At 36.1% G+C, this 12320-nt stretch overlaps 1 protein-coding gene across 1 annotated transcript; it reads left to right on the top strand.

Annotated features, from left to right (window-relative positions):
• Positions 1–954: 954 nt before the first annotated feature.
• On the top strand, positions 955–11599 carry LOC102580979 (endoribonuclease Dicer homolog 2-like). Its single transcript, XM_015311256.1, has 23 exons — positions 955–1047; positions 2284–2364; positions 2488–2665; positions 2896–3009; positions 3778–3912; positions 4384–4468; positions 4588–4652; positions 4809–4949; positions 5242–5370; positions 5456–5585; positions 5700–5799; positions 6246–6441; positions 6520–6680; positions 6955–7173; positions 7280–7509; positions 7586–7860; positions 7962–8389; positions 8480–8583; positions 8654–8850; positions 8969–9178; positions 9696–10106; positions 10666–10944; positions 11091–11599. Exons 2-23 carry the CDS (start codon positions 2294–2296, stop codon positions 11439–11441), a joined length of 4209 nt encoding a protein of 1402 aa, XP_015166742.1. The 5' UTR covers positions 955–1047; positions 2284–2293; the 3' UTR covers positions 11442–11599.
• The last annotated feature ends 721 nt before the right edge of the window (positions 11600–12320 follow it).

The raw sequence follows: 12320 nt of genomic DNA, 5'->3' as shown, positions 1-12320 counted from the left end.
TTTATACATTTCGGTATAAAATGCGTTTGTGTTTGTATAAAGCGAGAGAAAAGTGTATATACAAATACAAATACATATATTTTCGTCCTATACACTTATAATTATACAAATACATATCTTATTATACAAATTACAATGCATAAATGAATTTATACAAAACTGAACAATTTGTATAAAATTGAATGTTTGTAGCGAATTATACAAATCAAAAGCTCCATAACAAACATAAAATTTGCTATGGAGCGCAATTATGCAAACTATAACTATAACATACAAATATGATTTTTATGTTTGCTATATGTGAAAGTTGCTCTATATTAAAAGATGTGGTTCAATAGATGTGACTCCTCCTCCTTTAACCAAAAGTTTCGAGTTTGAGTCCTAGAATGAAAAGAACCCTTAGTAGGGAGCATTTCCCCCTGTATGGAGCCTTACGTGGGGCGATTCTGAAATAGTGGAGCATAAGATGAAAAAAAAGAGGAGAAGTATTGAAAACACCCTGAACTTGGTGCAAATTATTAGTTTCGTCTCGAACTATTGACAGTTTTAACAACACCCTTTATTTGACTAACTAAACTTAGCTACACCCTCCTCCGATTTGCCACATGATATAACCAATGGTCTCAAACTCTTGTAGAAGCACAAGATTCTTAATAAAAAAAAACTAATAATTTTTTTGAAAATACTCCAAAGCTTGAAAAAAAGTTAAGGGTGAATTTCACTCGTATTACAAGATCGAAAGTGTATTTCATACCTTGTATATTCTTTAGAAATTTAATTGGATTCATAAGGCCAAAAGATTCTGTCTTTTCGTCACCCTCCTTTCTTTTTCCTTCCGAAAAAAAGATTTTGGGGTATTTAATTGTCGTATTATATTTGCTTTTTCCATAAGGGGGGTGGGGGTGTTGCAGAATTTTTTTTTTTTTTGATTTTATATAATATGCTACTATAAAAACCTCTCAACATATTGTATCTCTCACTCACTCTTTCTTCTTCACTAAACACTGAAAAGCTGCTCTTCAAGTTTTTGCAATTCAGCACTAGCCAGTGAGTTTTCTTTGCTATTTCTGTGATTGTTTTTCATAAAGATTATTTTTTTATGCATTTTAATGAAAAGGGTGTTTGAATCTTTGATTATATGTTCTTTTACTTACAAAACTCTTGTTTTTTTGTATTCTTTTTTGATTTGATATGTGTGTTTTTCTTGGATATTGGTTTTTCTTTGTGTTTCTTTGAAATGGTACAATGGGTATGTAGATGATTAGGTTGCTTTAACCCTGGTATGTCATCTGGTTGTTTCTTTGTTGGTGTTTTTTTGTTTGTTTGGTTTAATGTTAATGTGCATATCAAATCAATGGAGCCAGGTGACTATTTCTATGTTTTGTTTTTCATAAAGATCACTTTTTATGCATTTTTATGAAATGGGTGTTTAAATCTTTGATTATATGTTCTTTTGGCTTTTGCTTACAGAAGTCTTGTTTTTTTTTCTGGTTTGATATGTGTACTTTTATTGGATATTGGTTTTTATTTGTGTTTCTTTGAAATGGTACAAATGGTATGTAGATGAATAGGCTGCTTTAACCCTGGTATGTAACCTGGTTGTTTTCTGTTTCATCTTTGTTACTTTGTTGATGGTGTCTTTATGTTTGTTTGGTTCAATGATAACAGATTAATGGAGTCAGCTGACTATTTCTGTGTTTCTTTTTCATAAAGATCAATCTTTTATGCATTTTTTAAAATGGGTTTTTCCATGGGAAGTTGAAGCATAGATTATATGTTCTTTTACTTACAAAGTCTTGGTCTTTTTTACATCTGATTTGATATGTGTATTCTTTAGATTTTGGTTTTCTTTGAAATGTTACTAAGGGTATTGTTACCTGGTTGTCATTTCATTGGGAGTGTTTTATGTTTGTTCTTTGGTACTTTGTGGGTCTTTACGTTTGTTTGGTTCAATGTTAATGTAGATAGCAAATCAATGGAGCCAGCTGATTATTCCTGTGTTTGTTTTCCATAAAGATCACTCTTTTATGTATTTTTTTGAAATGGGTGTTTACATGGAGGTTAAATCTTTGATTATAAGTGCTGAACTTACAAAACCTTGTTTTTTTTTTATGGTTTGATTTTCTTGGATTTTGGGTTCTCTTTGTGTTTCTTTGAAGTGTGTAGATAAAATAGGTTGTTTTATGTATGATCACCTGGTTGTCGTTTTCTTGGAGAGTTTGTTGTTTCATTTTTATTACTTTGTTGGCGTCTTCAGTTTTGATTGGTCTGATGTTAATGTAGAGAACAATCAATGGAGCCAACTGATGTTGCAGTCTCTGAAAACCAACAGCTCTCTGCTGACCCTCTGCCTTTTGCAAGAAGGTTGGCATCTTACATTTATTTTCTCTTTTAATGGAGTTAGGGAAAAAAAATTGATTGAAAAAAGAAATTTTATTTTTAAAAAATGAACTTTTGTAATGTACATGTTGATTTTGTTATGTATAGTTATCAGTTGGAAGCTCTGGAGACAGCATTAAAGCAGAACACCATTGTTTACTTAGAGACTGGTTCTGGAAAGACCTTGATTGCTATTATGCTTCTTAGAAGCTATGCTTACCTTCTTCGAAAGCCGTCTCCGTACATAGCTGTTTTCTTGGTCCCGACTGTTGTTCTGGTGACTCAGGTAGTACTTCTAGCTTCTCAATCTCGTCCCTTCAAATTTATCATCTTAATGTGTATATTTTTATTATCCACCAACTTCTCTCCCGTCTAAAGATTGTAGAACTGTTTTTCCCCATTAGTTTTCTCATGTTTTGCAGTTTGTTATATGTTTGAGGTAGCTTGGTTTTAGGTTCAAAACCGTGTATTTGAATCATCCTAATGTTGTTGATCTTGTGATTTGATAATTACAAGCAAGGAGATGCTCTGATGTTGCATACTGACTTAAAAGTGGGCAAATATTGGGGAGAAATGGGTGTTGATTATTGGGATGCTGCTACATGGCAACAACAAGTGGACGATCATGAGGTTTGTATGAACTATATTTTATCTTCAGTGGCAAATTATTAACCGTTGCTTGAGTTGGCATTGAGTATGGCTATATTGTTCTTAAAAGAATTGCAGTCCTAAAGTTACTAAACAACTATATGAGAATAAAATAGAAGTGACTGTTTATCAATCCTCTCTATAGCCTGAACTAATGGTACATGGGGTATATGCTTCTATGCTAAAGTAAAGCCCGCATCTATATAGAAATGCCCACAGCTGAAGGGTCAAGCCCGCCACAACCTAACTTTGACCTTTAGAGGTTGTTAGGTTGGGTGGGATAATGGAAAACAATCCGGGATAAAATTTGAGATTATTTCACTCGCATTTGGTTATGAGTATTAATTACGCCTAGAATACATTTTGTACTGACATGGTGGGATATCCCAACCCATGTGATATCCTTTTCTATCCCATTCCGGTAACCATTCGATCAAAATTGTGAACCGCAGCAACATTTTGTACAGATCAGTTAAGGAAAAGAAATGGTTGTAAAGGCTATTGAAATTAGCTGCTCATATTTGCTGGTATTGGGATCTCGTGGAACAGTAATATGCTAATTGCTATTCTCCAAGGGAAGTTGCTAATGAGCTGCTGTTGTTTGCGTTAAAATTCTTCTTTTTCTTGGTAGGGCTCTCCTCGAATATATTAGATCTGACGTTCAGCATTTATATGCTAGAAATTAAGTTAGGCGTTGTGTATATATTACGTGGATGCGCCATAAGTAATTACCACAGGCTTGTCTTTCAGGTACTTGTTATGACTCCGGCAATACTACTTGCTGCTTTGAGGCACAGCTTTTTACAAATAGACATGATAAAAGTTATAATATTTGATGAGTGCCACAATGCACGAGGCAAACACCCCTATGCCAGCATAATGGTGGTACGTTGTTTGTGCTAAGATTGAATTTTCTGTAGAACAGTTTGAGCTAATTGTTGATTATATTTTCTGAAGTAGTGCAATTTCTTCATCTGCACAATGTTGTTATATGATACGTGTCACTCTCTCGGTTCCCTACTTCGCAGCATTATATCAACTACAATTGATTTGTTTGTTAATGGATATCATAATTATTGTGTAGTTACTACCACTTCAACAATAGTTTATTTCAGAAGTTGACCAAAAGGAGATATTAGAGAGAATGTGTGAAGACATGTATAGTGGATGAATTCTTTTACATGCACACTATGCAATGTGTACATTTACTTGATGTGGAAGCCCCTGTGGGCATGCCATTGGTTCTTTTATACGTATGTGAACCATATAAGAAAAGACTTAACTAGAATCCTGCTTGAGCATGACTTGGTATGGTGCTTGAACGATTCTTATCTTAGAGGGTTAGTATTCTTTCAGGAGTTTTATCATCACCAGTTAACCCATGAGAGCGCACAACTTCCAAGAATATTTGGGATGACTGCTTCCCCTATAAAGTCTAAAGGTTGGTGGGATTCGATCTTATAGCTTTTGGACATCTTTTGAGATTTTTCTACGTCATACTGTTAAAGTACTGGTTTATCTCACTTTCTCTGGATTCTCATGTTTATACTTTTTATGCAGGTGCTAGCACGGCACATAGTTATTGGCAAAAGATTCGTGACCTCGAGAATCTTATGAATTCCAAGGTTCTCTCAATTAATCTTCTTGTAGTTCAGAGAAAGAACTGTGCATGCATTAGCTCTTGGATGATTGTTATATTGTTTTTATATGCAGAAAGTCACAAACACACATTTAGATAGATATTCCGTTCCTCTAATTGTGATCTCCCTTTGCAAATGAAGGTGTACACGTGTAGCAGTGAGTCTGTTCTGGCAGAGTATATCCCATTCTCAAATCCGAAGTTGAAGATATATGAACATGTGGATATTCCTTGCACATTGTTTAATACTTTAGCTCAGGACCTCGAAAGGTTGAAAGAAAAGGTAAACATCAATTCTTTAGCCAATGGGTTTTGTCTTTCTACTTAGCAGAATGTGCATGCTAACCATTCGTCCTGCTCTGAAGATATCAATTATCATTTAGCTGATGTTACCTCTTTCCTTCTCTACATTGTGTGCAACCAGAAAACAGAAAGTGCCTTGAAAGAATACTGAGACTACTAACTAAACCTTAATTTATCCTTATAGTAGCGACTGGAGGAATCATGTTTTAACATATGGGTAAGACTTTTTTGCTCTTCCAATTTTAGTTGTTTAACTTTTCTAACCATTGCAGCATGAATGTTCGATTTCAAAGTCAAACCTGTCTTCTATGAGTGCTGGATCTGCAAGAAGACGTTTATCAAAACTTCACTTGGCTTTCTTATTTTGTTTGAGTGAGATGGGTGTGTGGCTGGCTTTCAAGGTAATTTTTGTTCCTTGCTGGTGTAATAAATAAATAAACGTTTTGGCCTTGATCAGTTTCCTAACATGACTTTGTTTTGAATCAGGCAGCTGAGTTCTTGTCCTTTGAAGAAAATGATTTCTTTTCATGGGGAGAATTCGATGCATGTGCTCAGACAATTGTTAGAAATTTCAGTTTGGGTGCATCTAAGATTTTCTCGGCTCGTTTACCTTCAGGTATCATAGTTAGCAACATCCATTTTCTTTTCTCCCTGAGCTGTAAGATTGTTTTTTGATTTCCTTCTGCTATCTGTCTCTCTCTCACTCACTCTCTCTTCCCTGTAAACATAGGCCCACATTGGTCAATTGGTGGTGATATTCAGGCAAATGCAGATGCTGGATATTTGTCATCCAAAGTTAATTGTCTTCTAGAGTCTCTTCTCGAGTACAGGTGAGAGCGCTTGAATGATGAATCTACTATTTAGTCAAAAGCTTTAATGTTAGTTCAATCAATTGGGGTTTTGGAGAATAAATAGAAAAAAGAGAAGTGGTCGGTTAGATTCTTTTAAAATTTTGTGTCTGCGAGAGACTCCTTTGAAGAAGGAAGGTCATCTTTTTGTTTCCCTTGGTGAAATGGACCTGCTTTACTTTTCTTTCAGAGATTTTGAGGAAGCACATATAGAATGATATGTGATTTAGTGTTGATGCAATTAAATATTTATAAGATATTACAGTTCCTTTGTATTGTTATTGAGACTACTTTGGATTCATCAATAATTATAAGAACTTCCTTTGGGGTTTAGTTTGGACAGTTTCTGAGATTATCCATTCTTTTGTTGGGAAATAGGATTCTATATTTAGTGATTTACTTACAAACAATCTTATCGTTGGTAACAGGGACCGAAAGGATTTGAGATGCATCATATTTGTTGAGAGAATTGTTACAGCCATTGTTCTTCGGTCTCTACTGAATGAGTTGCTTCTGGAACGAAGTGGTTGGAGAACTGAGTACACAGCAGGGCATATTTCTGTTCTCCAGTCACAGAGTAGAAAAAATCAAAATAAAATTGTTGAAGAATTTCGCAAGGGGTTGGTAAGTCTAATTTTTTTTTTTTTGCTTTTTAGATAGTTTCTGAAGATTTAAAGTCTGACATCCATGCAAACACTGCAGGTGAACATTATTGTAGCGACATCTATTCTTGAAGAGGGCTTGGATGTTCAAAGTTGCAACCTTGTGATTCGATTTGATCCATCAGCTACTGTTTGTAGCTTTATACAATCACGTGGACGAGCTCGAATGCAAAACTCCGACTTTCTTCTGATGGTCAGAGAGTATGTTTTGTCAATCTATTCTAGTTGATACTATGAATGTTTTTCAGTGTTCTCTCATTATTGTTTTTGGTGTATTATTTACTGGATGCTATTTCTGCTGTTGTCACTTGCTATTGCACTACTGTTTTAAAAGTATTAAATTAATTATTTAAAAGAATCTAACAGACAAACAGTTACTTTATCTCTTGACATTTTGTGCAAGTATTATTGATAAAATTTGGGAAATTTGATTATAACAATGGACTGATCATTCTCATTTTGACTCAAATCCTAGTGGGGATGATCCGACCCTTACTCGCATGCAAAACTATATGGCTAGTGGAGAGATAATGCGGCAAGAATCATTACGTCATGCTTCTATTCCATGTTCACCTCTAGATGATGAATTGTATGATGAGCCTTGCTACAAAGTTGAAAGCACAGGAGCAGTTGTCACCCTCAGTTCTAGCGTGTCATTGCTATACTTCTATTGCTCAAGGCTACCGTCGGATGGGTTTGTACTCTGCATATTCTCTTGCTATGTGTTAAGGATTCTGGTATCATTGAGTATTTCATATGTTAAATATTGCATTATGGTCTGACATTCAATTCAATTGTAGGTACTTTAAACCCAATCCTAGGTGTGTGATTGATAAGGAAACAGGAACCTGCACGCTACAACTTCCCAAAAGTTCGCCACTGCAAAGAGTTATTAGTGTACAGGGGAATAGAAAAATACTGAAGCAACTTGCATGCCTGGAAGCTTGTAAAGAACTTCATCATGTGGGTGCCTTGACTGACAATCTTGTTCCTGATATTGTGGAGGAAGAAGCCATCAACAAAGAATTGGGTAATTCTAACATCTTTTATCTAATGTGGGTTTTTTGGATTGTGATGCTCCACTTCTAACCTATTATATTGTGCAGAATGTCAAATCCATACTGTTGAAGAATCAAAATACTTTCCACCAGAATTGGTTAGTCATTGCAGCAATGATTCAGAAGCAGTGTACTACTGCTACCTAGTTGAGATGCAACATGCCTCTTACAACGACTTCCAGCTTCATGGGATTATACTTGCTGTTAGGACAAGGCTCAAGTGTGATGATGAAATACTGGCATTTGACTTGGACGTTGATAGGAGGGGACTCTTGCAAGTTCAACTTAATTATAGTAAAGTTGTTACACTTACTGCTGAAGAGGTGATTATAATTTTGATGGCTCTTATCATCTCTTTACTCGTTACCTGTAAAAATGGTTGGTGATACTTTTTTTTTTCTTCTATTGATCTCTTTCTCTCCAGATTCGACGGTGTCAGAGGTTTCAAGTCAGTGTCTTCAGAATTCTTCTTGACCGTGATCTGAGTATACTGCAGGACGCTTTGGCTGCAGTTCAATCGCCTATTGGTTCTGCAGTTTCTGATTATCTTTTGCTCCCATCTTTGGGTAGTACCCCTGAAATAAATTGGAAATGTGTGAATTCTTTGCTGTTTCCGTCTCAAGTTCTTGAGGATAAGCATATGGATTGGTGTTCTACTCAAGATCGCAAACGCAGTGTGAACATCAAAACTGGGGTGGTATGTAGCTGCATGTTGGAGAATTCATTGGTCTTTACACCTCATAATGGCCATATATACTGCATTACCGGTTTTTTGGATAATTTGGATTGCTACTCATTGTTGGGTATGAGAACTGGAGAATCCATCACCTACACAGAATACTACAAAAAGCGGTTTGTACAATTAGCTTCTGATTTTCTGGTGCACCTTCTCCATATATCATCTTTTTGTTTCAAAACACTTAAGTAATGTGCGGTTTACAGGCATGGGATCAACATATGCTTTGAAGAAGAACCACTTCTTAGGGGAAAACATATTTGTAAAGTGCACAATTACCTTCAGAGAAGCAGAACTCAGAAGGCTAAAGGTTTGATCATAGGGTTCTTCTTTTGTTATAATGCTTATGTATGATCACTTAGCTTTGGCCTCCTTTGCAGATTCAACTGATTCATCTGTCGAGTTGCCTCCTGAACTTTGTTCCCTCATCATGTCACCTCTCTCTATTTCTACCCTTAATACCTATTCATATATTCCTTCGATCATGCATCGGATTGAGTCCTTGGTTATGGCCTCAAACTTGAAAAGAACGCATTTGGATCACCGCACACTAAATGTTCCTATTCCAACCGCTAAGGTATATGCTGCTATGATCTCATCTCAGATCTTTGCTCTAATTAAATCAGTCTTTCTTAAGCTGTGAGCTTCATACATATTCTTGTGCCCACAACTTATTCCTTGTTTTATTATTTTAGATTTTGGAAGCAATTACAACGAAGAAATGCCTTGAGAAGTTTCATTTGGAATCACTTGAGACACTTGGAGACTCTTTTCTCAAATATGCTGCCAGTATAAAGCTGTTCAAGACTTACGAAAATCATCATGAGGGTCTTCTCACCGTTAAGAAAAATCAGATTATTTCCAATGCTGCACTATGCAAGCTTGGATGTGCTCGTAAAATACCGGTAGGTATTCCTTGGTGATCAACTCCATGTCTCTATTAATCTTGGGTGACTTATTGTTTTTCTTTAGGATATGTTTCATTGATGCTTAAGGATAACCAGGGGATATTTACTCGTACACTTTGACTAAAGATCCAATATTGACTGTTAATCATGCCTGCCACCTAAAAGTTGTCAACTTTTGCATGTAAACATTCTCTACTCCCTTCCTTGCCCACACAAATGTCTACTGTTTGTTATAATGGAAATTAGTAGTTATTCATATTTGTAAAACATGCATATTGCGTCAGTGCATCAACTGGAATACAATTATTTTAGGACATGTCAATTTTGAGCGAGTGCTTTTGGATACTTGTATTAGTAAATATCCCAGTGAATTTTTAAAGAGTTCATGCAGGTCCTTTATGTTTTATTGGTTTAACTGCATAGTATTGTGCCTTACTGGATGAAAATGCTATCTGAATTCTTTTTCTTTTTTTCTTCTTAAGGTTTTCCCTTTAATAAATACCTTTGATTACAGGGATTTATCCGTAATGAACCATTCGATCTTAAAGCATGGATCATTCCTGGTGATAATTCTCAAGTTCACAGCTTCGACGACGAGTTTCTAACGTCCTCAGATAAAATGTATAGTAGGGTAAAACAGAAGATTAAAAGTAAGAGAGTAGCTGATGTGGTCGAGGCACTAATAGGTGCCTACCTCAGCTCGGGTGGGGAAGTAGCGGCTTTATCATTTATGAAATGGCTTGGGGTGGACATCAATTTTGTTGATGCACCTATGTCAAGGCACTTTCCCATGAATGCTGAGAAGCTAGTTAATGTCAGATACTTGGAATCCCTGCTGCTTTACAAGTTCAATGATCCTTCTCTGCTTGTTGAAGCTCTAACTCATGGATCTTACATGCTACCTGAGATTCCACGATGCTATCAGGTTATTCCCGTAAATAAATATTATCCATCTTAATGTTGTTAAATACTTGGAACTATATTTTGCATATTGATTACTAAAATATAATGTTGCCTAGATTGGTAAAGTTGTGAATCTGAACATTTCATTAACCTAAGGCTTCATAGTATTTGATGGCTGTTCTTACAGCTGCCAGTGTGAAGGAAAAAAGTGCATTGTTTTATTCATTCAAGGAAGTTTCACGGTTTTATATAATGATAATATGAATCCTGTCTTGCTATATTTGCATCTTATTCTTAATTCAACATGTGCATCTTCACATTTGGACCAATCTATTGTACGAGCGCTCATGATGAGTAACATCCTAGAAAGAGCAGTACTTGAAATATGCATCATGATTTCACGAAATGAATCATTTTTTGTTGTGTCGTGGTTTGTTTGCGGTATATTCAGCCTTCCTTGCGCACTGAGAGGATAGATAGTCACACTGCCTACATTGACAGTTTGTTCCTTTAAAATCGATATTCGTGTCTTTTTTAACTCTATTTGATTCAAATGCTGATATGATCTCCTGGCTTTGCAGCGCTTGGAATTTCTTGGAGATGCAGTGCTCGATTATGTTGTTACAGCACATCTCTATTCCAAATATCCGGGACTGACTCCAGGACTAATTACTGATTTGAGGTCTGCCTCCGTAAACAACGAATGCTATGCTCAATCTGCAGTTAAGGCTGGCCTGCACAAGCACATTCTTCATGCCTCGCAAGATCTGCAAAGGCAGATATGTAGTACTGTTGAGGATTTCGATAAATTGAACCTTGTCTCCACGTTCGGATGGGAGGCTGAAACTACTTTCCCAAAGGTATTGAATACTTGCCTCGAAGTTACGATATAGAAGAAAAAGTTACTGAAAGCTCTTTCTGCAATCAAAATGTAAATCTTTCCCATTGTCGAGAGCTTCATTTTATGCCACGGATTTGTCTTATTTTTGTTTTTGGTTCGCTATAGGTGCTTGGAGATGTTATCGAGTCCCTTGGTGGTGCGATCTTTGTTGATTCTGGTTTCGACAAAGATACTACATTTCAGTGCATACGACCTCTTTTGGAACCGTTGGTTACACCTCAGACATTAAAGCCCCATCCAGTAAGAGAGTTAACTGAACTATGTGACCAGAAAGGTTATATAAAGAAGAAGGATGTCGTCTGTCGTGAGAATGGTATAGCCTATATTACAGTAGAGGTTGAAGCAAATGGCGTTATTCACAAGAGCACGTGCTCAGGACGAGATAAACTAATGGGCAGGAAGGTGGCTAGCAAAAATGTGCTCAAGTCTCTGAAAGAATGTCCATCCAATGCTTAACAGTAGTTACAAAATTCCCAGAATTGCTTAATATTGTAAGGGTCATTTGGTTGTTTGATTTCTGCCCTTGTCTGTTTGGATGTGTTGTTTCATAATGTATCGTAATGTACTACTGGATTTGTTGTTATGTAAAAATGAAGATTCTCCTTTTGTGATTATTTTCTTTAGTAAAGGTGGATTTAGCCAAGGAATCTTCTTTTTTTGAACAGTCTCAACATCCTCGTTGAGAGTAGCTTTGTGAGACGTTTAGTAGTCTCTGGCTTGGTCTTCGAATCTCCTTTTATGATTATTTTCTTTAGTAAAGGCGGATTTAGCCAAGGAATCTTCTTTTTTTGAACAGTCTCAACATCCTCGTTGAGAGTAGCTTTGTGATACGTTGAGTAGTCTCTGGCTTGGTCTTCGAATCTCCTTTTATGATTATTTTCTTTAGCAAAGGCGGATTTAGCCAAGGAATCTTCTTTTTGAACAGTCTCAACATCCTCGGTGAGAGTAGCTTTGTGAGACATTTAGTAGTCTCTGGCTTGGTCTTCGAATCATGTGGTCTAAATTATAGTGTTTTTGTTCTTTTACAAACCTTAACATTGTCTAAGCCAGCCTCAAAATTTTAAGGGGCTAAAGCTATACTACTGATCAAACTACTGTACTAAAAAGCATATCTTATATTGTCCAATATATGCATTTGAATTATATTTTATGTAATAAACTTACTTACAACAAACCAAGTTTTTTCTAAGGTTACTGCAAGCCTAGTTCTTTTCTGGTCAAGTGTGGGCATAATAGGCGAGATAAGATCAACAACGAATAAAGATATTTGATACAAGGTGAGACTGACCTTCGTGGGGACAAAAATGGAAGAAATGAAACTATGATGGGTTGTGT

The sequence above is a fragment of the Solanum tuberosum genome, unplaced genomic scaffold (genome assembly GCF_000226075.1).
Source record: "Solanum tuberosum cultivar DM 1-3 516 R44 unplaced genomic scaffold, SolTub_3.0 scf00152, whole genome shotgun sequence".
NCBI classification, from domain to species: Eukaryota; Viridiplantae; Streptophyta; class Magnoliopsida; order Solanales; family Solanaceae; genus Solanum; species Solanum tuberosum.
Note: the sequence above shows the minus strand (reverse complement) of the source record. Positions and strands in the feature narration are given on the sequence as shown.